Source organism: Rhinolophus ferrumequinum, chromosome 21 (assembly GCF_004115265.2).
Source record: "Rhinolophus ferrumequinum isolate MPI-CBG mRhiFer1 chromosome 21, mRhiFer1_v1.p, whole genome shotgun sequence".
Classification (NCBI taxonomy): Eukaryota; Metazoa; Chordata; class Mammalia; order Chiroptera; family Rhinolophidae; genus Rhinolophus; species Rhinolophus ferrumequinum.
In genome coordinates this window covers 42829733-42857642 of record NC_046304.1, presented here as the reverse complement: position 1 = coordinate 42857642, position 27910 = coordinate 42829733, and the positions used below count along the sequence as shown (strand labels likewise).

The 27910-nt window shown below is 41.5% G+C and overlaps 2 protein-coding genes and 1 long non-coding RNA gene across 10 annotated transcripts in view; 2 read left to right on the top strand and 1 right to left on the bottom strand.

The window, feature by feature from the left end:
• POLG2 (DNA polymerase gamma 2, accessory subunit) overlaps positions 1-18016 on the top strand; it is a 36992-nt gene extending 18976 nt beyond the window's left edge. For 3 of the 8 annotated variants that reach the window (XM_033089869.1, XM_033089865.1, XM_033089873.1), the window contains 2 exons: positions 8982-9112; positions 13853-14950. In XM_033089869.1, coding sequence (XP_032945760.1) covers positions 8982-9112; positions 13853-13907 — 186 coding nt within the window. In that variant the 3' untranslated portion in view covers positions 13908-14950. Of the gene's footprint in view, positions 1-8981; positions 9113-10182; positions 10414-13852; positions 14951-17960 lie in introns of those variants that run through there. The other 5 variants (XM_033089867.1, XM_033089871.1, XM_033089868.1 and 2 more) reach the window with 4 other exon arrangements.
• Positions 594-25131, bottom strand: MILR1 (mast cell immunoglobulin like receptor 1). Its single transcript, XM_033089876.1, has 9 exons — positions 24999-25131; positions 13435-13716; positions 9124-9408; positions 8067-8177; positions 6072-6161; positions 5513-5569; positions 5317-5385; positions 4822-4901; positions 594-926 (listed from the first exon to the last, which is right to left on the bottom strand). The coding sequence occupies exons 1-8, from the start codon at positions 25084-25086 to the stop codon at positions 4849-4851; spliced, it is 1035 nt and encodes a 344-aa protein (XP_032945767.1). The 5' UTR covers positions 25087-25131; the 3' UTR covers positions 594-926; positions 4822-4848.
• LOC117013099 (uncharacterized) lies at positions 18056-26326 on the top strand. Its single transcript, XR_004421274.1, has 3 exons — positions 18056-18109; positions 25030-25222; positions 26204-26326. It is a non-coding gene; the product is annotated as an uncharacterized LOC117013099 (long non-coding RNA).
• Positions 26327-27910: the final 1584 nt, after the last annotated feature.

Sequence of the window (27910 nt, the reverse complement as noted above, 5' to 3'; positions counted from 1 at the left end):
CCCTATTTATTCTGTTTCATCTCATTAATTTTAACAATCCTTTGTGTCTTCTAGATTGTGAGTCATACCTAGAAAAACCTTGCCCTCTTAAAGATTATTTTTAAATCCCTCCTGTTTTCTTCTAGTACTTCTGAGACTCCATTTTTAGGTGCTTTGATATTTGATCTATTCAAATTAATTTTGTTGTGAAGAATGAAGTAGGGGGCCCAATTTACTTTTTAAATGTCATTGTCAAGTTTTTACAATATAGTAAATAATCCTTCTTATCCCCACTGATTTAAAATGCCATATTTTTCAAATACTGAATTCCCAAATGTATTTAGATCTTCATCTGGATTTCCTGTCCTGTTCCATAGTACTACTTGTCCATCCATATACTAATACTGCACTTTCAAAATCATGGTCACTTTATAATGTTTTCAAACCTCTCATATATGTTTACTTATATGCTTCTTGTATCCTACACCCTTCCTCTGTATTCGATTTCCTTTTTCATCAAGTATATCATGTGGTTTTTTTCAGTGAGAACGTGTGATTCAAAAACGTCCTTCTCGATCATTATCTTAAGATGTCTTTATTTCACCATTAGTCTTGATTGGTATTTGGGCTAGTGTGGTAGATATTTTGTATGGCTCTCATAAATCACATTATAACCCTCCTATATGGTAGGTCAGAAACCTATCAATGTTACAATTCCCCTACTGCCAGGGAATGGCTGTGAATATCATCCAGCAATTTAGATGCACACGTGTGGGACAGTGGAAGGGAGGGAGGTGGTGGTTTTCGCTGAGAAGCAAATGTCTGCTGTGGCAAAGTCCATGTTCCCCTTTCTGGGCTCCAGCTTCCGGGAGTGAGGCAATTGTGACACAGGCAGCAACTGTAACAGTAGCAGCAGTAGTTCTCTGGTCTCCAAATTGTAAGAAAATCTACAGATAAATTATTAAAATTGAAAAGAGACTTTAGCAAGGTCACTGAATACAAAGTCAACCAAGAAAAACAATTGCGTTAATCAAGAACATGAAATAAAAATACAGTTTACTTTAGCATCAAAATATCAGATACCTAGGGATACATCTAACAAAAGGGATGCAAAATGTTTATGTAGAAAATGATAAAACACTGTTGAGAGAATTGAAGAAGATACAAACAAATGGTGAGATATTTGTAGTTCAGAAAGCTCAATATTGTAAAAAAATATTAATTCTCCCCAAATTGATCTATAAATTCCATGTGCTGTCAGTCAAAATCGCTATTATGTTCAATTTTTTTTGTTTAAGAAATAACAGGCTAGCTTTGAAATTTATATGGAAATGCAAAAGGTCAAGAATAGCTAAGACATTCTTAAAAAAGAACAAGGTGGGAGAATTTGCTCTTGCAGTTATCAAGACTTATTTAAAACCTGATTATGGTATTGACACGAGAAAAAAGTAGAAAAATGTAATTGGAATCAAAAGCCCAGAAAGAAACCCACATGTATATGAACATTTGAAAAAGCCTTTAGTAGATAGGCATACAGGATAACATTGGTGTGACCTTGAGTTGAGAGAATATTTCTTCATCTGCACACACATACACAAACACTAATCACAGTAGACAAACTAAGTTCTTAAAATTAAAACTTCTTTTCATCAAAAGGTACCATTAAAAGAGTGAAAAATCAAGCTACAAAGTAGGAAGACAGCTATTGAAAAATTAGAAAAAGTCAAACACCTCAGTAGAAAACCGGGCTAAAAGCCTCAAACTTCATAAAAGAAGAAATCCAAATGACCCATAAATAGAGGAAAAGGTGCTCAACCTTCCTAGTCATCAGGAAAGCAAAAATTAAAATCACAGTGAGATCCCACTATAAACTCACAAGAATGGTTAAATTAAAACGAACAGATAGTGCCAGTGTTGGTGAAGATGTAAGAAAGGAACTTCCATACTGCCTGTGGGAATGAAAACGTGGTAGAAGCACTTTGCAAAATAGGGCAGCGCTGTCAGCTTAGCCTGGAGATAAACACGCCCCGTGACCCAGTAATTCCATTCCTGTGCATATTCATAGAGGCGTGCACCTGGAAACCAGGGGATATGTTCACAGTGGAAAAACAGTCCCGTTATTTGTAATAGCCCCGAACTGACAACCTAAATGTTCCATAAAAGAGTAGTTATATTGGGGAGATGGGATCGTGCAGAGAGCTTCTGGGCTGCGGGTGACATTCCATCATTAGTGTTCACTTGATATAATTATTAAACTACATATACATTTTTATGCATCTTCATATAATGTGTGGTCTATTTCACAACAAAAAGAACGTTTAAAGAATATGTAGATTTGAAAAAGAACCAAAGCGAAACTTCTAGACATGAAAAAAAGTAGACCTTGAAATGACAATCCAGTAGATCTTTTCCTCTTCTTTCCTTCCCTAAACAATTGAATTCCAAAGCCTTCGGCTAAGGGTGAGTGTCTGTGCAGGGGGAGCCCTTGGGAGATCTCCGTGAGGAGTGGTCCACAAAGTGCTGGACAGGACCTGGAATGGGGCAATTACTGTTGTCATGACTACAGTGCTTATAAAGGAACTGGTGAGAGGTCCGTACCAGCCACTTCTGTATCGTGCGTCACATCCTCTGATTCCAGCTGTAGTTGAGGCTTCACTCACTCTGTGTTGACAGCTTCGTTACTCAGTTTCTGCCCTGGATCTTTCCAGGGCCCTGATGAGACGCCCATGGAAGCCAGCTTGGAATGTCCACATGCACAGCCCTGAAGTGGGGGTGCATTATCTCTTGGGGTGACCCCCAGCCAATGGATAAATGCTTCTCACTATCGTCCCCAAGTGGACAATTCTCTTCAACAGGTTCCCGTGGGATCAAGCCCCCGGTGCCCACAGCAGTGCCCCACTCAGCAAAACACCCTTGCACTGGCTTTTCCTCCAGTCCCTCACACCTGTTCCCTTGGGTCACCTCCCAAATAAATTATTTGCACAGGCCTTATCTCAGGCTCTGCTTTCAGGGCTAGCCTAGGATAAGACTGGGTATCAGAAAGTCCTGGAAAGCAGCCCTGGATGGATGACAGGGACTCTGTCGCTGGGGTAAAGGGGGTGGTGATAACCTTCACATGCCACAGCTTCACCATTCCTAAGACTTTCCCCTGCCAAGGCAGATTAGTGAGCACGAGGTTATGCAATCATTCTAGCACTTGAAAGGCACGAGGCAATGGTAATCAGATGGACTGTGGAGTAGGTTGGCTCCTAGTAACTGCTTTAGAAGCTTTGCAAGGAGAAAATGAGAGGCTGTTGATTCAGGGCATGCTGTGAAACCCAGAGGCATTCTGAACTTCAAAACCTTGGAAGGTCTTAACAGGATCAAATCCAGTTACCAGTATGGTCACTCATTTGCTAGCCCCTCCGCACCCCTTGTGTTGGCTTCTTTTCTTTCTTTGTTTCACTCTCCCTGAGCCTTCACTCCTGCTCCCTGGGATTACCTCCCATGTAAACAACCTGCATCCAAGTCCTTGCCTCAGGCTCTGCTGCTAGAAGGAGCTCAGGTTAAGACCTGGAGAAGCAGTGTTGGCCAAGTAACCAAGTTCATGACCTCAGAGATTTAAAGATTAAGTCTCTGGAAGTACCTTAAAGGTACCTGACTCAGAATAAGCATCACCCTACTATGAATAGCTAGCCTTTTTTGAGTTCTTACTATATACCTGGCCCTGTCCGAAGCCCTTTACATTTGTTACCTGAGTTAATTCTCACAGCAGCTCCATGATGTAGATATTATTTCTCTCATTTGTCCCCTGTAATGGGCTGAACGGTGACTCCCCAAGAAGATCGGTCCATGACCTAATGCTTGGAACCTGTGAACGCCACCTTATTTGGATAAAGGGTCTTTGCAGATGTATTGCAATTAAGGATCTCGCGATTAGGTCATCCTGGATTATCCGGGTGGTTCCTAAGTCCTGTGACCAGTGTTCCTCTAAGAGAATGGCAGAGAAGAGAAGGCCATGTGAAGACATAGGCAGAGATTGGAGTGATGCTGCCGTGAGCCAGGAAACACCAGGAGCCACCAAAACTGGAAGAAGCAAGCCCGGGTCCTCGCCTACAGACTCTAAAGGGAATGTGCTCCTCCTGACACCTTGAGTGTGGCTTTCTGGCCTCCAGAACTGTGAGGAAAGAAGTTTGTTGTGTGAAGCCACCAGTTTGAGGTGATTTGTTACAACAGCCTGAGGAGACTATGAGTCCATTCTCCTTCTCCCGCAACTCAATTCTGGGCTCTTCTCTCCACACAACACTTAGTCCACGAACATCAATATAAATATTTTTGCAGGCTTCCAAAATCTGAGAGCAAATTTAAATGGCAGTGAATAGTAAGTGTATACTTGTTGAGTAATCTTGCCTTCCTCTCACGGTGGCTGCAGGCACTGCTTTCTTCAGACACATTTTCAAGGTCACTAATTTTTGTTTTAGAATTCAGAGGTGGTTTTTGCTTCTGAAACTCCAATGGGCCTGGGGGCTGGAAAACCCGAAACGTGATCATCATCCTGCTCTCAGGATGTACTTATGAAGAGCAAAGTGGTCTAACAATTAATTCTTTTTTAAATGACGTGGAAATGGGGCGGATGGGCCATGCCTAAAAATAGCAAAAGCATTTAAAAACTGTCACCAGCCAGATCCCACCTGACAAAACTGTTGTCTGATGACAGGATTGGAGGTACCTGAATGGTCCAAAGGAACAGTGTTTGATCATGAAAAGCAGTGATTCATTTTAGGTAACCAGGAGAGACATTTTACATTGTCAATCAAGTTTGCTTTTCCTTCATGTCAATCAGCTTTCTAAAAATCATCTTACCCTGAGATGTAGTTTGTAGCTTAAATTTCAGAAGATGATATCAGAATAGACATATCCAGTTTTCCCACCATTACAGGCTTCTGAAATATAAGAGAGAAAATAATTTAGTAAATTTAGGGTATAAAGCCATAGAGTCTCTTTAAAAAAAAATCCTATTTTAGTAGCTGGGTGGACCAACAGAACCAAGTGTCAACTGTTTTTTCCTAGACTATCTCAAGTAATGGATTCTTGAAAATGGTTTAGATGTGCCCCTGCGTCGTCCTGTCTGGATGTGTTATATGATGCTCTTTCTGTCACATCCTTCTCTCCTCCCCACCCACCCATCTCCTGATGAGGTTTGTTAGGCTATAGTACTGGTTGCTCTTGGTCTCCTGGGGTGGGTGTATTGCCCACATCCACCCCCCATCCGTGGGCTCCTACGGCCCTGGAGTGTGGTGGCCTCACAGGGACCACTGTCTCATTCAGTAGCCTCTCTTATCCCAAACTGTGGCTCACCGCGATCTTTTGGTGTCACCTCCTGGAATATGGGGGTGGCGTAATGCACCTCCTCGGAGTGTCCGGTTTCTGGGCAAAAGACAAGGGACGGAGTTATTGGGCCTATAAGCCTCATCTCTGATCATTTGAGGCCAGTGGCTTAGCCAGCGGCCCTTGTAATGGCGTGGAGCCTTGGGACTTTGCAGAGAGCGCTTACCGTCTTGGGCTGTGGAAACACATGGCCTTGGTTCCAAGTCTGGCACAGACTCCTTATCTGTAAAATGGGAACATCATTTGGGAGTTAGTGGTGTTTGTGTTGGATAGAGCAGGTAAATTGCTTAACACTATGCCTGGAATGGGGCTGGGCCTCCATCAACGTGGGCTGGGATGGTTCTTATTGTTGACCAAGGTCACGGGTCTGTTTACCATAAAGCAGCGTATGATGTCAGCTTTAAGAGGCGATCATAAAGGCCCGGGACAGTATGGCTCATTCCCTACTGATACTAAAAAAAATCTCCACAACATGTTTTTAAGTGAAAAAGGCAAGGTATAGAGTGGCCTCTCTGTGGCCATGCTGCCATTGCTATGCATAGACTGTCTGTGGAAGGATTTTAAAAGCTGGTTGTTGACCCTGGAAAGTGGAACTGGGCATCAGGAGTGGGAGGGAGACATTGTATTCTCTGCTTCCTTCAATTTTTTACCCATGTATCTGTACGGCTTTTAAAAAATAAGAGGAAAACCTAAACCAATCAAAATACCCAACAAAGTTCTCTTACCTGCTTGATTTTCATAGATATTTGCATATATTCCACCTTCCATGGGTGTATCTCCAGGGTGTCTGGGCACCTTATCTCTCATAGCTTTTCCTACATAAATTAGTATAGAATTAATTAAATTAAACCAACTCAGCCACATTTTTCTCATTTCCTCTGCCGAGGAGCAGAATTCCCCAAAGTTCTGAATCAAAGAATGACCTGCTCCAATGGCCTAAGTGTTGTCTACTGAAGGGAAACTATGGACTCAGCAAGGAGTCCATAGGACCTGCTTCTCCAAGCCAGGAGCCATCCTGATTTATTTTCCCAGCTCTGCAAGTGACATTCTTTGCCTGTCAGATTATGCTTGAGATGGCCAGAGACGCATTTTTTTCCTTTGCTGAAAAGAACAGTCTGTAAAAAGCTTTGTAACATCTGTAAGAGACAGTAAATTCCCCAGCTGAGTTCTATTTAGCCATGGCCAGTAGTCAAGAATATTAATTATGCTTTTGCAAAATCCTGGGCTTCTCGTAGGAAGGGGAGACGGGTTTTAAAAATAGATGTGGCATGTGGTATGTGCAAAAAAAGAAAAAAATGTATGAGCTGTATAAATTGTGACACCTGTTCTTAAGTTGCATGTCAACTGAGCCTCTGACTTCTCTGAATTGTAACTCTTTGAGGGGGAGGGAGACACAGGAGCTTAACATTTATCACTCAGTTCTCTCCCCAGTTGTGACAGTATCTCCTGCAGCCCCATTCTACAGGTCAGAATGCTGAGGCTCGGGTGGGCGAAGGAGCCTGCCCAATGCCCCTTGGCTCGTGGTGGGTGCCAGTGCTGAGACACACTCTGTCTTTTGTACAAATCTTGATATTCCTCCATACTTGTGTGCCCAATGAAAAGGCCATTTTGAAATCTTCACTAGAGGTGGTCAGAAGACATGAATAGTGAAAAGCAATAACTAGGGATTGCTAAGGGGCGGCAGGGAGGAAAGACACTCTGGTTTATCATCATGTACTGAGCACCCTCCGAATGGCAGAACCAGCCTGAAAAGTACAAGGCAAAGCTGTTGCCGTTGCGAGCTGGCATCATTTGCAGGGCTCAGTGCAAAGTAAAAATGTGGTGCCTCTTGTTAAAAAATTCTTAGGATTTGTATACCCATGTTCATAGCACACTATTCACAACAGCCCAAAGGTGGAAGTAACCCAAGAGTCTATTGATGGATGAACGGATAAACAAAGTGTACATATCTGTATATCTATATCTATATATCTATAATGCAATATTCTTCAGATTTAAAAATGACGGAAATTCTGACACATGCTCAAAATGGATGAACCTTGACATGAAGCTAAGCGAAATAAGCCAGCCACAAAAGGACAAATACTGTATGATTCTACTTACAGGAGGTCCCTAGAGGAGTCAAATTCAGAGACAGAAAGTAGAATGGTGGCTGCCAGGGGCCAGGAGGAGAGGGAAAAGAATGATGAGTTAGTGTTCAACGGGAACAGAGTTTCAATTTTGCAAGATGAGAACAGTTTTGTGAATGGCTGGTGGTGATGGTTGCACAACAAGGAGAATGTACTGAATGCTACTCAACTGTATGTACTTAGCAGTGGTTAAGATGGTACATTTTATTGTTATATATAATTTTACCACAATTTAAAAAGTAATTTTAGAAAGAGTAAAAAAAAAAAAGTATTAGGAATTTCAAAACAGTGACAGCAGAGCATTAAACCAAGTGTGGGGCTCTTCTTAGCACGGCGTCCCATGGGACTGCACAGGCCACATACCCATGAGCGGTCTAAATAAGAAAAGTTCTTACCAGAGAAACCGGAACTATCCTGCATGTGAACCGTGCAACAAGTATTTCATTTACCTTCCCCTTTTGCAGAATTTCCTTCCCTTTCATTTTCTTTGTATTCATTTCTGATTTTCTTTTCCCTTCTTCCTCACCCTCTCCCCTGCTGTCTGTATCCAAACCCCTTGGAAAACAATGGTAAAGCTCCTGAAGAACTTACTTGCTTTGTACTTTGGTAGTATCCAAAATGCCAGAATTAGGATTATTACGACTAGCACCAGTAATAACCCCGGAAGCAGTAACTGCAGGCACAAAGGACAGCTGTCTCCACCTGGAAGAAGACAGCATTCACTGGTCACCATACAGCTTTCTTTTCCAATGACACTGAGTGTGAAGTGTTCTGAAAAGGGCAATCTCAGCAGTGCCTTGTACCGACACTTATGGACACCTGCAACTCTAGACAGTTGGCAGCATGGGGGGAGCCAGCCCCAGCTCCGGCCTCACCCTCTTTCCACCCAGGCTCTGACCTGCACTCTAAAGGGCCTCACCTGCATGTAGACCACCCCCGCAGCCTGCATGTCCAAATGCCATTCACACCCTCCATAGGCAGCAACTTTGACTCGGGTCCAGGAATACTCACTTCCTCACTGTGGTCTACCCTTGGGAAGATGAGCTGGGAAAGAGACTTACGTGAGCCCTGTGAGGTGGGTTCTGATCTGATTGGGTAGGGAATTCAGGCCCAGGTACCCAGTGGGTGGTGTAGGAAAGTAGGGATATAGGCCTAGGTGGACATATCCCCATGGCCCCCTGGACTCCTCCTTGGGGCTCCTTTTGCCCCAAGCTAAGGGTGGTACTGGAAGTCTAGACTCACCAAGCACTGGCAGTGGGGCAATAAGGAGCCAAGTGGGCAGGCATGGGTGTTAGGAGTCAATTAAAAACAATGAAAAACAAGAAAATCAAGAGACCTGGCAGCTCCAAGAGAGATGCAAATTCTAATGTGATTACTTAGAACCCAGGCAATGGAAGGTCAAGACAGGAAGCAGGGTCAAGTCAGGCAGTCTCGCAATAAGGTCCCTTCCTGCCCCAGCCTCTAGGCTTTCCTGGGGTGGTTTTTGTTGTTGTTTGTTTTCTGCAGAAAGCAACCCCACCAGAGTTTGTGTGGACCGTACCAAAGGAAAGGCACTTGGATGCAGGTGGCCAAAGTGGGAAGTGGTCAGGCGGAAGAAGTTTCTGGAAGCAAATCCAGACCCTATTGAAAGAGCTCAGGTAATCCTTACCTCTTGAGGGCATGCGGAAGGTTTGACTGTATTTTGCACGGTTAGGCACACTGTTTTTAGCTTCACAGCTATACTCTTCCACTTCTCCAATGTTGTTCTTGGTTAAATTAAATTCTGCAGGCTCCCTTTTGTACGTGGAAATAACGGGTGATATGGCGATGCCTTTTGCAAAGAAAGTATAACTGATGGGCAGAGAGCCATTGAATGTGATGCAGTGTAGTGTCATATATAGGTCCGGTTTTGTTTGAACAACTGTAACATTCAGCACTGGTGTGGTCACTGGGTCTAGAAAAATGAAAGTACATGTTACAGGGATAGGCAGATTAGGTTTACTCACTCAGTCACAAACATGGGTGGAACCCCTACTCTATTCCCGGCTGTGGATCCAAAGGTGAATGACGCCCTTCTTGAGAAGTCAAGAAGCTTGCAGCCCATTGGGAAAGGCCAGTGAATATGTGGCTAAGCAGGAAGTAACCCTGATAAATAGATTCAAGGGAACTTTTCAAAGGAAATGTGTGGGTCTGATAGGCTCTGTCAGGTCATACCCTATTTAAAGCATCCAGCTATATGATTTATTGTATAATTCATTAATAAAAGAGCATTACAGGAAAGGAAGGATAGTTGTTGAGTATTCATCACGTGCCAGGCTTGCTTCCCACATTATCTCATTTCACTTCAAAACAGTATTGCAAGGTGGAGAGTGTCACGCCCATTCCACACGAGTCCGTTCTGATTCATAGAGGTTAAGAAACTCACCCAAGGTCACAGCTAGTAAAGGGCAGAGCCAGGGCCAACTTCCAAGTAGATTGTTTTCTTTTTTTTACAATATTAATTTGGCACAGAGACAATGAAATGCAGGGACCAAAGTGTAAGTAAAATCAAAGAAAAGAATTTAGAGTCTCCTTGCTCCGCTCCTTCCCTGAGCAGGAATCCCTATGGCAGCGTTTTTCGACAGAGTGGCACCTAGTGGTGGTGGCCTCAGAGAGCAGCTGTGTTTGGGAATAGCACCAATAAGACATTCTTCCTATGGAACTAAAATCTACCTCCTACAATTTTCAGGAAGAAGGAGTTGAAACTTGCATGAGGAAGCAGAAAGCATGGACTCCTCTCTGAGATAGGAATGGTTCAAAGTGGACCAACGATTGATATCTACATTGATTGCAAAGGTGTAAACTTTCCTGAGAGTTTGCGACCGGACTAATAAAGGGCATTTACAGCATCACAGTGACCAGGGCAAGGGCGTTGCTCCTATGCAATAAACCAGTTATATTTTTAAAAAATTCACAGAGTCCTTTAAGGCTCATTCCGTTGCCACCTTCCTCATAAGACCTTTCCTAAATCCTCCAGACAGAAGTGGTTCCTCCCCACCCCCGGCCTCCTCTAGCCCTTGGTCTCATCCTTTTTTATTTCTTTTTCCACCTCTCATTACATGATCCACTTGGATGTCTCATGGTCATCTCAAACATAACTTGTTTGAAACTGCACTGTAGTTAATCTGCTAGTTAAGGAATCGATCAGTAGGTAAATAAACATACTCATATTAAAATCCTATTCTTTCAAAGAATGTATTCATTCATTTTATTGTGGTACGAGCAAGTTAACATGAGCTCTACCTTCTTAAATTGTTAGGAGCACGATACAGTATTGTCAACTGTCTCTACAATGCAGATCTCCAGAATTTACTCATCTTGCCTAACCCAAACTTTATACCCCATGTCCCCATTATTTTGCTTTTGTCCGTCTTACTAAATGGCACCACGCCTCATCAGCTGATCACAGTAGATAATCTGGAAGTCATTCTTGATTCCTTCCTCACCTTCACTACCTGTGATTCCAAGTCTAAGCATCTAGCAATTCCTATCGTTTCTTCCTCCAAAACATATCTTGATCCCATCCACATCTGTCCATGCCCACCTTTGTTTGCCTCTTCGATGACTGCTAGGGCCTCCCAGCCAATCCCCAACGTGATCCGCTCTGACCCACTTAGATGGAATTAACTCCCAAGATGATAAATTGGGTCATAGGCCAATCTCACCTGGAGTCCCACTCCCCTCATCTGCCCTGCAGCCATGCGGGCCTTCCCAGCCAGCCAGTTGCTTTCCCAAGTTGGAGCCCCTGCATAGGCGACTGTCCCTTAATTAGAGCCCTCTTTCCCCGTCGCTTCACATAGCTAACTCCTGCTCAGCCTTCAGGGCTCTACTTAAATATCGTCGTCTTTGAAAGGTCTTCCCTAAGTCTGCCCTGAGTAGATCCTCCCCCATCTGCTGCTCCCCCATATGGTGATGGTGCTTCTCTCCATCACCATATCGGTTTCTTTTTCTTTATAATATCAACGCAGTTAGTGGTTATGGATTTATTTGTTTGGCCACTTGGGTTTTGTGCCTCCCCAACGAGACTGTAAGTTCCACCAGGCAGAAACTAACGTATATCCAGGCCTTGGCACATCTGGGATGTCATCAAACATTTTAGGAGTGAATCAGTGATTCATGAATTTGTGTTCATGGCTCATGTCCCCCGGGTTGGGAACAGGATCGTGTCAGGCATCATTAAAACCCCGGCAGTACCCAACACAATTACTTGCACAGGGTAATCACTCCGTAGTTATCTATCAATCTGACCTACATGAAGATGATACAGTTTTATGGCGGTAAACTTGTCCATTTACTTGGAAGGCAGGATGCGGGAAGATTTTAAACATATCTGTGGGACAGAAGGTCAGGAAATGAAGACTTGGGGTTCTTTTAATCAGTTGATTTAAGGCTTCAGCCATCAAGTTTATTAATCAGCTGAGACTGAGCTTATTCACTGCAGGTGTGTAGGCCCCTGTTATCCAAAGGGAGGAAACCCACACCACTGGTGAATCTTGCCATTTTTTCTCCCATTGAATCTCAGTGATTTGATGGGCGATCAGATGCTTTCCCTGCTAAGTAAGTACCAACCCTCCTCACCCGCTTCTATCCACTGTGGACTGAGATTCTCACCCAGAGCTAAAATTAGACAATGTCAGGGTCACATCGCCTATCTTCTCAATTTATATTTTAATAATTGAGGACTGGAGATATATCTAAGGTATATGCAAATGGAATATCCAAAGTTGTGGTACACAAGTTCCCTGACGCCCATTCCATTGTACTTTCTGCAATACCAGGCTGCCCAGTCCAGCAGGATTCTGACCACTTGAGAATATTATCAGTCAGGGTGCTGCCCTCAAAGTATCCACTACATCCCATGTTTGCAGGGGTTTTCCCCACCCCCCTCTTCACATTTCTTTTACAATTCTGGTTTCTATTCAGTTTATGTTCAAAATTGTCCTAAGACGGTGGGTCTAATCCAGAGCCCATAGCATCCCCTAAAGCCTTGTGCAGAAATTTGCATCTAAAGTCTTATGAGTATTTCTCAGGGAAAGTATCCATCTCTATCCTTAGATTGTTAAAACGGTTATAACTTAAAAAGCTAAGACCCATTGACCTTGAGCAGAGGTGTCCAATAGAAGTTTCTGTAATGATGGAAATGTTCTTTGTCTGGATTATCTAATACTGCAGCCACCAGCTACCTGTGGCTGCTAAGCACTTGAAATGTGACTAATGAGACTGAGGAACTGAATTTTTTATTTCATCTCATTTTCATTTAAATAGCCACATGTGGAGAGCATAGACCTAGAGTATCACTCAAAGATTTGATCAATAAGTCGGGGTGCCTATGTTTAAAAGACTCCAAGTATCACCTGGAAGCCCTCTCTCCCTTTCCCAGGAGGTCATTACCGAGGTCACTTTCATAGAGGAGCCCATTAGTGCTATGGCTATGTTGTGAGAGTCTTCAGTGGGGGAAGATGGGAGAGAAAAATATAGAAGTTATAAAATGTGGTTGGGCAGGAAGTGCTGATGGGGCACCTGATGGGTGGTCACTGCAAAGGGAAGAAGGTGGGGAAGAAAGTGGGCAAGACCTGGGCTTTGAAGGCCCTTGCCACAGGGTCCATCACCGATTCTAAGACTTCTTACTTGAATCTTCAGAGGAAAAGTCGTTTTTGCCTACCTGATGGGAATGCGAGAGTAAAGCATCTAAAAAAGATTTCAACAATTTTCCAAATTGTTGATATAAGCCTTTTTGTCGAAGACGAACATCCTATTATTATCTGGAATAGCCAAAAGTCTTTGGAGGAGAAAGTGAAATGGAATTATTAAGAATAAAGAAGTCAGTGACATACTTTCCAGGCTCTTGAGTGAATGCTCACAAGGGGAATGGCTTGACCATTGTAGAATGGGGCAGAGTCCCACAGATTTCAGGGCCCCAAGGAATGAGTGCTCTACTTACCGGCAAATGTGAAGTTAAACTCGCGACTGTATTTTGTACAGTTGGAAACTTCGGCTTTGCATTTGTAGGGTCCCAACTCCTGGTCTTCTGTGATGCTTAGGTTAAAAGTCACGGGTTCACCTTTCCCACACCTGCTTGTTAGGTATTTATTATGCCGAAACAAACTATAGGTGATCTGTAGTGATTTGTTCTGGTTGGAACAAATTAGAGATACATTTTGACCCTTGATGATTACATTCGTTTTTGAGTCCAAACATGGAGAAGTGAATTCTGGAAAACAAGCTAACATAAGAGAGAGTTCTTGTTAATGTTACTTGTTAATAATTCAGTGGTCGTCTGGCCACATTTTGTGGGTCAAGATGGTGGACACACTGTTTCTGGCGAAACTTCCTAAGGGGGGCATTTCTTACCTTCACAGCCACGCTGACCAGTGTGGGAGGAAGACTCATGCTTCCAGAGGTCCCTCCCAGTGAGAGACGGGCAGCCTGGACAATCTCTTTTGTGCTTGCTACCTCTCCTGCCAGTAAGAGCCTGAAGTGCACTCTCTAAATACTGGCTATGCTGACTTAGAAATATTAAAATTCCAGGTTCTATGACCAAACATTATGTCTAATGGCTTGCTTTGTCCATCATTTCTTTTAAATTTCTTATTTTGAAAAATAAGAATTTTCAAACATAATATTAGGGGAGAGGGTATCATGCCTATCACCCAACTTCAACAATTATCAACTCATGGTCCATCCTGTTTCACCTGCCCCACCCCTTTCCATTATTTTAAAGCAAACCCCAGACTGCATGTGATTTCATCCATACATTTCAGTATTGAGAACGAAAAGCAGCCCCTGACTGTTGGGAACTGACCTGGCTAGGAACTGACCTGTCACTCACAGCTAGAACACCAATACCAGACAAGGCCACTCGGTGAGCCTGTTGGATCAAGACAAAAGCAAGACGACTCCATAATCATGTCTGAACACACATAAAAACAGACGAACCTTGTCCACCGCACAAACACAACCACACGTGCCCCTAAACTGACTAATCTAAGTGACTGCTGCTTCCTTATCAGTCACAGCTTTTACTTTGCTCTGTTTTTGCCTTTTAGATAAGAATTATTAAAATACCCAATCATATCATTATTTCCACTTCCTAAAAGAATCCAATCCAGAGTAAAGCCGGCTGCTTTGAATCTTCTTCCAAATCACTTAACACAGGTCCAAATCTTATCATCAGACCTTTCTAACACCCTCTTGCTATGGCATTCCATGGTATGCATTTTTTCCCCAAAACCCAACTTTGTTCAATTACTCCTGTATCTTTGGTGATCTTTGGCTGGAGAACATTAATAGTTTGTACCTCTAAAAGATAAGCATTCTTTTGTAAACAGAACAATACCACTATCACACCTGCAAATTCACATTTTAAAAATGTTATCAAATATCTAGTTAGTGTTCAAATTTCCCCAATTGTCCGATTCTTTTTTGTCCAGGATTCAAAATGGTACATTGTAATTAGTTAATGTGGTTTTTTGTTGTTTGTTTGTGTTATTTTCTTCTTTCATTTTTTGGCTACATGAACATGTGCTTTGTAATGGAAGAAAGCTTGCATTTATTTATTTTTAAATTTATTGGGGTGACATTGGTTAATAAAATTATATAGGTTGCAATTGATATGTTTCTTATGTCTTTTAAGATCTATAGACCTTTCCACCTCTTTTTCCCACCCTGCAATTTATAGTGAGTTGTTTTTTTGCTGTTGTTTTTTTTAAAGATTTTATTGGGGAAGGGGAACAGGACTTTATTGGGGGAACATTGTGTACTTCCAGGACTTTTTCCAAGTCAAATTGTCCTTTCAATTGTAGTTGCAGAGGGCACAGCTCAGCTCCAGGTCCAGTTGCCGTTGTTAGTTGCAGGGGGCGCAGCCTACCATCTCTTACGGGAGTTGAACTGGCAGCCTTGTGGTTGAGAGCCCACTGGCCCATGTGGGAATCAAACCGGCAGCCTTCAGAGTTAGGAGCACGGAGCTCCGACCACGTGAGCCACCGGGCTGGCCCTATAGTGAGTTGTTTGTTCTGTAGTTTTCCATGATCCAGATTTTGATGGTCACATTCCCATGGTATCCTTTACCACTTCCCTCTGTCCCTTGTCCAGAGGCTTGATTCAAATTAACTTTTATTTATCAAGAATGCATCACAGGGGATAGTGTGTCCTTCCATTAAGAGGCACATAATGTCTGATTATCTCTCTTTTTGTTTGTTAGTGTGTTTTGACAATAATCACTTGGCAGCATTAGTACATTAGAGGTTACAAAATGTGATACACTAATTCTATTATTTCTTCTTCATTTATTATCTGAAGAGAAACTTGTCTTTGTCAACTCTTTGGTTACACTGACATACAGTTTGCATAGAAAAGACAGAATAAATGCTTGACCAGTTTTGAAAATAATGAATTGGTTTCCTAGCATCTTATAATTGTGAGATATTTTTCTTTTATTGTTATTATTTTTCTTTAAGAATCATTATGAACTAGATTTAAATGCACTTAATGTGCTTCAATCCATTGAGGTTAGTATTTTTATTGTTCCATTTTTTGGCCATGGGAAGCACTCCAAACCAGCTTCTGAGTCCTTTAGACATGATCCCAGTAGTCTTTGATAGCTAGTGTGTTTGTATTTATTATTTAAAAATGCCAAGGGAAAAATTCACCCGCATCAGAAAATCTAATGTAAAAATATAAGACTATAAAAGAATGAAGAGGAATATAGAGAAATGTTTTTATATCACCTGCTAAGAAAAGATCTTCCAAGTAAGACACACTAAATAGGAGCCATAAAGAAAAGATTGAGGGACCGGCCTGGTGGCTCAGGCAGTTGGAACTCCATACTCCTAATGCCGAAAGCTGCCGATTTGATTCCCACATGCACCAGTGGGCTCTCAACCACAAGGTTGCCGGTTCAACTCCTCAACTCCCGCAAGGGATGGTGGACTGTGCCCCCTGCAACTAACAACGGCAACTGGACCTGGAGCTGAGCTGCGCCTTCTACAACTACAATTGAAAGGACAACAACTTGACTTGGAAAAAAATCCTGGAAGTACACACTGTTCCCCAATAAAGTCCTGTTCCCCTTCCCCAATAAAATCTTTAGAAAAGGAAAGAAAAGATTGAAAAAATTGACTTCCCTGAAACTTTAAACTTATCTATGGCAACATTGAGATGAGTGACAGCCTAGAAAAAATAAAACATAAGACATACATGAAAGCAAGGGATTCTTTTTATACACATGAGCTAATAGCAGATCAATAAGAAAAGACACACAATCAAATAAATGGGCAAATAATATGAATAGGTAATTCCTAGAAGAAGAAATGGAGAAGGACATTAAATAGTGCTGGGGCCAAGGGATGGCTTGGGTGGAAGAGGGGTTTAGACCACTCGAAAATGCCATCCACCTTCCTTCCACTCTTTGATCTGGACAATTAACATTTTCTGCTCTTGTATAAGCTCAGCTTCAAGACAAGACCTCACCTCTCTTTCCAACAAGATAGCCACCCCTAAATTCCTTTACATGGGGAGGCTGGAGCTTTCATGGTCAAGAAACATGAAAAAGATGCTCAACTGTATGAGTGATGAGGCAACTGCAAATTAAAACACTGAGATTATTTTTTGCTCATCAGATTGGCACAAATTAAAAAATTGATTGTATACCCCTTGGAAAAGGGATGGGAAAACACATTCACCTATGTGAGTGAGTGGTCACTGTTGGTGACCATGTACAGTTTCAGTGAGTTGGGAGGACTTCGCAGCATCTGTAACAATTTAAATAGATATGCCCTTTGATTCACCAGTTTCACCTCTAGGATCTTATCCTACAGAGATGCTCTCATACGTTCATGTGTCCACAAAGGATGTTTTGTACAAGGGTGTTTATTGCATCATTGTTTACATTACCAAAAAAAAAAGAAAAGGAACACTCAGTGAATTATGGCTGAGTTCATATTATGAAATGCCATGCAGTTATTGGGAAAAATAAGGTAAATGTACATTTACTACTTAAAAAGATGTCTGATTTATTGTAAACTAAACAAGGACAAGCCACAGAGGAGTTTGTTTACTACACTATTGAAGAGAAAGACTATTAATAGCTCTTGCTTCTGGATTCGAGGGAGTGTAACAGAAGTTTCACACTTTATATACTGACAACAACCTGGGGCTGCATTTCTCTATGGTTCACCATACACCAGGTACTGTGCTGAGGGACATAGCTTGTCTCACTCAGTCCTTACAGCAGCCATCCTGGGTAGGAGCTTTTATTAACCCCATGTCACAGAGGAACGACATTAAGCTTCAGGTGGTTGCATCATGTACTCAGGTTGCCTGCTGGCAAACAGTAGAACCACGGTTAGGTACACGACCCTGCTTAGTCTAGCTTTATGATGATAAAGTGCTTCCTAATATATATATTTTAGTGTTGATTGAATTATTTTATAGCAACTGTGTGTTGATTTTCTAATTAAAAAACAACAGAGAGAGTGATATCAAAATGGCGGCGTGAGGTGAGCCTCTGGAAATATCCCCTGGAATTTACAACAAATTGAACAACAGTAACTCCACAAAGGACTCCCTGCACAGCAGACAGGCAAGACGAAGAGGCTGACTACTGAATTCACCTAAAGGTGGGTAAATTGCGCGAGCAGGGGAGGAGGGAAGGGAGAAGTACGGAGACGAAGCCCTGCGGGCGCAGGACACACACCTAGCTCAATGCTCCGAGCTCACTGCATCCAGAAACTACCGCAGCTGTGGGAGAGGGAAGAACTCAGACTGCTAGGGCTCCATTTATGGCCCACAGGGCTGAGGGGACAGCATATAACACGGCTGAACCCAACGCTCACAGCAGAGAGGTGGGGACAGAGTCTCAGAGAGCAATTTCCAGGCTCTCGGCTTCCCGTGGGGAAGTGCTGGCTCAGGTAGTGAATGACCATCAACTGTGATTGATTGACCATCAACTGTAACCGGTTAGCCAATTGGCTACTGTTGTAACTGTGGGGCTGCGTTGATTGGTTGGTTGGTTGGCAGGCAGAGAAATGAATGGCGGACTGCGGATCATGTGGCTACTACTGCGTGTGTTTCACCCGGCCGCCAGAGAGAATATAGTGGTATAATTCCCCTATATATGGCTCCGTGTGTGTTCCTTTTTGGCCTAGCCATATCCTGCGTTCTTATGTGGGGAGCGGAACCAGAGGCCCCACAGCCCACCTCCCATGACAAGAGACCTCGGAGCAAAGACTGAGGGAAGAAGACTGAAAACGGTGGTTTAAGCACTCACTGCTGTAGAGAGCGGAAGCCTTAGGCACTGAGACTAGCTGCCCCCTCCCTACCCTCCCAGAGTTCGCCGGGCCCCCACCTGCCCAGTGCTAGAAGCGGAACAACAGTAGTGTCAGACCAAAAGAACAGAATATTTGCTGTTCTGAGAACTGTGGTCCTCAGACACAGATTCGCAGCCCAACTAGTTCCGGCAAAGGGGAGGGAGCTGTGGAAACAGGACTGGCTGTGGTGGTGGTCACTGCCATTGCTCTGGGCCACCTCTCACAACTCACCCCGCCCCTGGCCCCACCTATCGGGACGGATCCCTGCAGGAGTAAACAGAGCTGCTGAAACACACCGGCTCTGAATCTGGTGCAGAAAGACCTTTGGAACTTCAAAAGCCTTCCGCATCCCCACTTGGACGTGGCACCCTATGACCCAGGAGAAGCCTGCCTTCCAGGGAATCCCCCCATTGTGTGAGAAGCTGGAATAGTGCAGAGAAAACATAACACTACAGTGTGAGAGAGAAAAAAAGGCTGCAGTCGGAGAGAAAATAAAACATTCTACCAACACGTACTGGAAAACAAAAGAAAGACCTCTTCTTATCAACGTGTTGCAGAACCCACTCCTGTAGATGTCTAGGAAGAGAAGTAATAAATCATTAATTGCCATGAATAACCAAGGCAACAAGACAGCTCAGAAAGAAAGTGAAAAGTCTCCAGAAAATGAACTTAAAGATATGGAAATATGTGATTAAATGACAGAGAATTCAAGATTGCAGTTCTGAAAAAACTCAACGAGATGCAGGAAAACACAGAAAAGCAGTTTAATGAACTCAGAAACACAATCAAAGAACAACATGAACATTTTACCAAAGAGATTGAAATTTTAAAAAAGAACCAAATAGAATTTCTGGAGATTAAGAACTCAATAGAAGAAATTAAGAATGAAATAGCCATCTTAGGTAGTAGAGTTGACCAGATGGAGGAAAGAATCAGTGACAAGAAGATAGAAACCTGGAAATGACACGGAAGAAGGAAGAGACTTGAGACCTAAAAAAAAATGAAAGAACTCTACAAGAACTTTCTGACTCCATCAGAAAGAGCAATATAAGAATAATGGACATACCAGAAGGAGAAGAAAGAGAGAAGGGAACAGAGAGTATATTCAAACAAATAGTTGATGAGAACTTCCCAAACTTGTGGAAAGAACTGGGTCCTCGAATCCAAGAAGCAAATAGAACACCTAATTTCCTCAACCCCAACAGGCCTTCTCCAAGGCACATTGTATTGAAGCTGTCAAAAAATCAACGACAAAGAAAGAATCCTCAAGGCAGCCAGGGAAAAGAAGATGGTAACCTACAAAGGAAAGCTCATCAGATTTTTCAGCAGATACTCTACAAGCCAGAAGGGAGTGGAACCAAATATTCAAATTATTGAAAGAGAGAAATTATGAGCCAAGAATAATATACCCAGCAAAGATATCCTTTAGATATGAAGGAGGAATAAAGACCTTTCCAGACATACAGAAGCTGAGGGAATTTTCTAATACACGACCTGCACTACAAGAAATAACTAAAGGAGGCTATTCGACCATCATCAACAGGAACAATTTGTGGCAACAAAAACATTAAAAGGGAGAGAGTAAAGGCCTAAATTGGAATATGGGAATGGAGAAAGTAAGCATGCTGAAGAAAATGGAATACTCTAAATATCAAACTTTCTTTTATATAAACTTAATGGTAACCACTCAAAAAAATCCAGAACTGAAAGATATACTGTAATAAAAGAAGAAACAGAGGGAAAAATCATAGAATATCACCACACAGAAATAATAGACCAAAACAAAAAGGTAAAGAAACAATGGAGACATAGTCTTACCAGAAAACTAAAGCAGAATGATAGGAAATCCTCACATATCAATAATCACCCTAAATGTAAAGGGACTGAACTCACCAATAAAAAGGCACAGAGTAGCAGATTGGATCAAAAAACTAAACCGAACCATATGCTGTCTCCAAGAGCCATCTCAGCTACAAAGACAAGCATAGACTCGAAGTGAAAGGGTGGAAATTGGCACTCCAAGCAAATGGTATCCAGAGAAAATCAGGTGTATCCATACTGATATCGGATGAAACAGACTTCAGGGTGAAAAAGGTAATAAGAGACAAAGATGGACATTTCATAATGGTAAAGGGAACTATACAACAAGAAGACATAACAGTCATCAATATTTATGCCCCCAATCCGGGAGCACCGAAATATACCAAGCAACTACTAACAGAACTAAAGGGAGAAATTGACCAAAACACAATTATACTAGGGGATCTAAATACATCATTGACAGCTATGGATAGATCATCCAAACAGAAAATAAATAACGAAATAGCAGCCCTAAATGACACATTAGATGAAATGGACATAATTGATATTTATAGAGCACTTCATCTTAAAACATCAGACTATACATTTTTTTCTAGTGTACATGGAACATTCTCAAGGATAGACCATATATTGGGACATAAACCTAGCCTCAGCAAATTTAAGAGGATTGAAATCATACCAACCATATTCTCTAATCACAAGACTTTGAAATTGGATATCAACTGCAAAAAGAAAGCAGGCAAAACCACAAATACATGGAGATTCAACAACATAATTTTAAAGAATGACTGGGTCACAGAAGAAATTAGAGGAGAGATCAAAAGATACATAGAAACAAATGAGAATGAAAATACATCCTATCAAAATTTTTGGGATGCAGTGAAAGGAGTTTTAAGAGGGAAATTTATATCATTACCGGCCTATCTCAAGAAACAAGAAAAATCCCAAATAACCTCACGTTACACCTTAAAGAACTAGAAAAAGAAGAACAAATGAAACCCAAGGTCAGCAGAAGAAAGGAAATAATAAAAATCAGAGCAGAACTAAATGAAATAGAGAACAAAAAGACAATAGAAAAAATTAATGTGACAAAGAGCTGGTCTTTGAAAAGATTAACAAATTTGACAAACCCTTGGCTAGACTCACTAAGATAAAAAGAGAGAAGACACTAATAAACAAAATCAGAAACGAAAAAGGGGAAGTTATCACGGATGCCACAGAAATACAAAGGATCGTCCAAGAATACTATGAAGGACTATATGCCACCAAATTCAATAACCTAGGAGAAATGGACAAGTTCTTAGAAACATATAGCCTTCCTAGGCTGAACCATGAAGAATTGGAAAATCTAAACAGACCGATCACCAGTAACGAAATTGAATCAGTCATCCAAAACCTTCCCGAAAGCAAAAGTCCGGGACCAGATGGCTTCACTAGTGAATTCTACCAAACTTTCAAAGAGGATCTAATACCAATCCTGCTCAAACTCTTCCAAATAATTGAAGAAGAGACAGTACTCCCTAACTCATTTTATGAGGCCAACATTACCCTGATACCAAAACCTGGTAAGGACAACACAAAAAAAGAAAACTACAGACCAATATCTCTGATGAATACAGATGCAAAAATCCTAAACAAAATTCTAGCAAATCAAATGCAACAATGCATTAAAAAGATTATTCATCATGACCAAGTGGGGTTCATCCCAGGGGCACAAGGATGGTTCAACATACGCAAATCCATCGATGTGATACATCACATAAACACAATAAAGGACAAAAATCATATGATTATATCAATTGATGCAGAAAAAGCATTTGGCAAGATACAACATCCATTTATGATTAAAACACTTAATAAAATAGGCATAGAAGGAAAATACCTTAACATAATAAAGGCCATATATGACAAACCCTCAGCTAATCTCATAATTAACAATGGAAAACTGAAGCCCTTTGCTCTATGTTCAGGAACACGACAGGGCTGTCCCCTATCACCTCTGCTTTTCAACATAGTGTTGGAAGTCTTCACCAGAGCAATCAGGCAAGAGAAAGAAATAAAAGGCATCCGAATTGGGAATGAAGAAGTTAAATTGTCACTTTTTGCAGATGACATGATGCTATATGTAGAAAACCCTAAAGACTCCACCAAAAAGCTATCAGAAACTATCAAAAAATACAGTAAAGTTTCCAGCTACAAAATCAACGTACTAAAGTCCATTGCATTCCTATATACTAACAATGACATCTCAGAAAAAGAAATAAAAAAAAAATTCCTTTTGCAATTGCAGCAAAAAGAATAAAATATCTAGGAATAAACTTAACCAAGGATGTGAAAGACCTATATGCTGAAAACTATAAGACATTTTTAAAAGAAATTGAAGAAGACACAAAGAAATGGAAAGACATTCCTTGCTCATGGATTGGAAGAATCAACATAGTTAAAATGGCCATATTACCCAAAACAATATACAGATTTAATGCAATCCCCATCAAAATCCCAATGGCATTTTTTAAAGAAATAGACCAAAAAAATCATCAGATTTGTTTGGAACCACAAAAGACCCCGAATAGCCAAAGCAATCTTAAGAAAAAAGAACAATGCTGGAGGTATCACACTCCCTGACGTTAGCTTGTACTACAGGGCAACAATAATCAAAACAGCATGGTACTGGCAGAAAAACAGACACATAGACAAATGGAATAGAATTGAGAACTCAGAAATTAAACCACATAAATATGGACAGATAATTTTTGACAAAGAAGCAAAAAACATACAATGGAGAAAAGACAGCCTCTTCAATAAATAAATGGTGGTGGCAGAATTGGAAAGCCACGTACAAAAAGAATGAAACTGGACTGCTATCTGTCACCATGTACCAAAATTAATTCAAAATGATGACACACTTAAGCATAAGACCTGAAACAATAAACTGCATAGAAGAAAACATAGGTATTAAACTTGAGGACCTTGGGTTCAAAGAGCATTTTATGAATTTGACTCCAAAGACAAGGGAAGTAAAAGCCAAAATAAATGAATGGGACTATATCAAACTTAAAAGCTTCTGCGCAGCAAAAGAAACAAAATAAACAAAATAAAAACAAAATCGACAAAATAAAGAGGCAATCAACTGAATGGGAGAAGATTTTTGCAAACAGTGCCTCCGATAAGGGGCCAATATCCAAAATATATAAGGAACTCATGCAACTCAACAACAAAAAAACAAACAACCCCATTGAAAAATGGGCAGAGGAACTGAAGAGACATTTCTCCAAAGAGGACATACAAATGGCAAATAGACATATGAGAAAATGCTCAATATCACTAATCATCAGAGAAATGCAAATAAAAACCACAATGAGATATCACCTCACCCCAGTTAGAATGGCTATCATCAAGACAAATAGTAACAAGTGTTGGAGAGGCTGTGGAGAAAAAGGAACCCTCATACATTGTTGGTGGGAATGCAGACTGGTGCAGCTGCATGGAAGGCAGCGTGGAGGTTCCTCAAAAAATTAAGAATAGAATTACCATATGACCCAGCAATCCCTCTCCTGGGTATCTACCCAAAAAATCTGAAAACGTTTATACATAAAGACACGTGTGCTCCAATGTTCATTGCAGCTTTATTTACGGTGGCCAAGACATGGAAATAACCAAAATGTCCTTCGATAGATGAATGGATAAAGAAGTTGTGGTATATATACACAATGGAATACTATTCGGTGGTAAGAAAAGATGAATAGGACCATTTGTGACAACATGGATGGATCTTGAGATTATAATGCTAAGCGAAATAAGTCAGACAGAAAAAGCAGAGAACCATATGATTTCACTGATATGTGGTATATAAACCCAAAACAACAAAAGAACAAGACAAACAAATAAGAAACAAAAACTCATTGACAGAGACAATAGTTTAGTGGTTACTAGAAGGTAAGGGGGTGGAGGGTGGTAGATGAGGGTAAAAGGGATCAAATATATAGTGATGGAAGGAGAATTGACTCTGGGTGGTGAACATACAATGGGATTTATAGCTGATGTAATACAGAATTGTTCACCTGAAATCTATGTAACTTTGCTAACAATTGTCATCCCAATAAACTTTAATTAAAAAAAAAAACAGAAAAATAACAGAGCAAGAAAGAAACATTTCATTGTAAAAACAATGTTAATATTTTGTCTCTGAGTCTCAAGAAAGATATTCCAACTCCCTCCCTAAAATCATTTCATTTTCAACAGCAGGTAATGGAAAAGACTTACTGTTTGGTTGTTCATCTAAGCACAGAAAAACTTACAAATGATCATGTTTGAAGCTGACCATCCACTGTTTCGTTGAAGATGGTTCTAGTATAAGAGAAAAGTAAATGAAACTTACTGTTTGTTTCTGTCGTTTTCTCACTATCCAGTGCAGCTTTTAGAGCCCAATAAGAGAGAAGAAACACAAGAAAACTCTTTCTCCACATCACAGTTTGGTTTGAAGATGCAAGCCTTAGATGTGACAGAAGAGAAATGCCCCAAAGAGCAGTCTGTTCAAATGGCCCCCCAGTCTCCCGAATGAAATCGAAGAGGAGGGCAAAGGAGGCGTGGAGGCATATGGTGGTGAGTTATTCAAAGAACTTCCTCTTTTTTCCCCAAGTCACAGAAAGCCAAGCTTGACGCAATGTCACTGGTTGGTATGACCGACCCATGTTCCTCAGTGAGTTTTGTAACGAGAGAGAGATGGTAAGTTGCTGCTACTTCACGCTGGATGGCCAGTTGAGCAGTGGGAAAAAGAAAGTTAAAAAAATGACCATTATATTGTCTTTCCGTAAACCCACCTGATCATCCCTCTCTGGATTCGGCCTATACCAAAAAAAAAAAAAAGAAAAAAGAATGGAATTTTGGTTTAGTCTCAGGAAGCAAATATTGATGGTCTAGAGCAGACACACACAAGCATGGCAGCATCAGAAATGTCTGATTTTGTTAAATGCGTTTCTTAGGCCCCACTCCAGACGTATTGGGGACTCTGAATTTTAACAAGGGCTCCAGCTGTCTCAGAGTCTCTAAATTACATGCCAGTGTACTGTGGTTTACTTCTACCTGATCCAGAATTCTCCTGGCTCTGGGAAGTGTACGCAGCAGTAAAATCACATATTCTGGTGTCACCAGTCTGAAGTGAGAAGTAGGGAATGCTGAGAGTTTTACCAAAATGGAGCTGTGACTGGGCCCCTTGGGTTACTGATTCTTGTTGCCACCCAGGGTTGTCCCTGTAGGTCTTGCATATTCCTGTCAACAGGTGCCCCCTCTGTGGGGAAGCCAGGTCCCTGCCCAGGTATGGGTTCTTCCAGGACATCATCCAACCTCCAGTATCAGCTCACCCAGGTTCTCCTTGCTCAGGCTCTCCAGGCCCCAGCCTGTGGTGGTCAGTCATTCCCAGTCCCATATGTAGCCACCACTGGGAATCTGAATAGAGACAGGGCCTGCTGCTGTCACCCCCATTTCTTTCCTGCCCAGCCACTATTGTCTGGAAACAAATCATCTTATTTAGCCCTCAGTTCGCAAAAGACCTTTATTCTCTTCTGACAGTAAGTTACTTCTCAGGTACCTACTCTTCTAAAAGCACTCGGGCTGGCCCGGTGGCTCAGGCGGTTGGAGCTCCATGCTCCTAACTCCGAAGGTTGCCGGTTCGATTCCCACATGGGCCAGTGGGCTCTCAACCACAAGGTTGCCAGTTCGATTCCTCGACTCTCACAAGGGATGGTGGGGTGCGCCCCCTGCAACTAGCAACGGCAACTGGACCTGGAGCTGAGCTGCGCCCTCCACAACTAAAACTGAAAGGACAACTTGAAGCTGAATGGCACCCTCCACAACTAAGATTGAAAGTACAACAACTTGACTTGGAAAAAAAGTCCTGGGAAGTACACACTGTTCCCAATAAAAAGCCCTGTTCCCCTTCCCCAATAAAATTAAAAAATAAAAAATAAATAAAAAAGATGGCACTCAGTGACTGATGGTGATTTTCATACTGTGATATTGGTGGCAATTTCTTTCACTAAAGAGGAGGGAGGGAAAGAGCCCCACAGGTTGGATCTCTAGTGGGATGACCCTAGGAATGCCAGAATTTCTGCTAAAGGGAATTGGAGGTGTCGGAGGTTTTGTTTTTGACACTTTACCCGCCAGCATCTCATCCATCCTTGCCTGGGCAGAGGCTGGAGCTGGGTCCCCGACAGCCATCAATCCTGTGAGTACTGAGGGCCTTTCAGAAAAGCTGTCATGTGTGGGACTTTCAGATGGGGTAGGAAGCTTACAGACCGCAGCTTTGACTCAAAGACAGCAGAGGAAAGCAGAGGAAGTACTATTTACAGCTGTTAGTAAATGTTGCTAGGAGCACTTTCATGGGGCCCCCGGAAAAGGAACGCAATTTGTCAAAGTTTGCACAATAAATCAGAAGTGACATCTCAAATGGAAAAAGAAAAAGTTCATCCATAGGACCTGGCACGTTCCTTGAGGCTCCAAATCCACTTTGTCATGGTCCCCAGTAATTCACCATATTGATAAGATAGATAACAATAGATATAGTCATACAAACAGTAAAATTAATATATTCCTTTCTCTTGTCTAAGAGCTTTACGCTGATGATCTCATTTAATTCTTACAAAACCCCTATGAGGTGTGCAGGGGTATTATTAAAAATATTGAGCACCCAGTGCAGTTATATGAATATGTAACTCAATGCATGGATCAAATTTTAAAAATATGTCCCATCACCTCCCCTGCTTTCTCTCTAAACAACCTAAGCTATATTACAAAACTACTTAACAAGTGATATGAACTTTCCTGCAAATTATTCATTGAATCATTCTCATAATTTTCAAAGTTTTGTTGATGTTTAGAAATGGTTGGTGTGGTCTTTTGAGACAGGGCTCACTGTCTGGGATGATTTGACACTTTTCCAGTGAATTCCTTGAAATTGGTGGCCACTGGATAATGTTTAGTTCAATAAAAAGAAAATTTCTCTTTCTGTCACTGATATTGTTCGTGGTTTCAACTTCTCAGCCCCTGGTGGACAATAACAATGACAAAATTTATAACCCTGTTTGAAAATTTTCTATAACCAATATTTCTATTATCTTATATTTCTAAATCACAAAAATCACTTAATTCATTGCCTTAGTTTATCCTTCCACAGAACTTTAGAGATACTATTTGGTAAAGTGTCAGGATTCAATACATTTAAATGACTCTAGAATTCATTTATTTTCACCCTCAAGTAACATTTATTTTTGCCCTCAAGTAACAAATGCATTC

Excerpts from the sequence above, each read along its gene's own strand:
- MILR1 (XM_033089876.1), bottom strand. The coding sequence starts at position 25,086 with ATGTGGAGAAAGAGTTTTCTTGTGTTTCTTCTCTCTTATTGGGCTCTA. Across the intron at positions 8,178-9,123 it reads CTTCCGCATGCCCTCAAGAG|GTGGAGACAGCTGTCCTTTG; the intron begins GTAAGGATTACC and ends GTCTTCTTCCAG. Across the intron at positions 5,386-5,512 it reads TGTTTCCACAGCCCAAGACG|AAACCGGACACTCCGAGGAG; the intron begins GTAAGCGCTCTC and ends TCTTTTGCCCAG.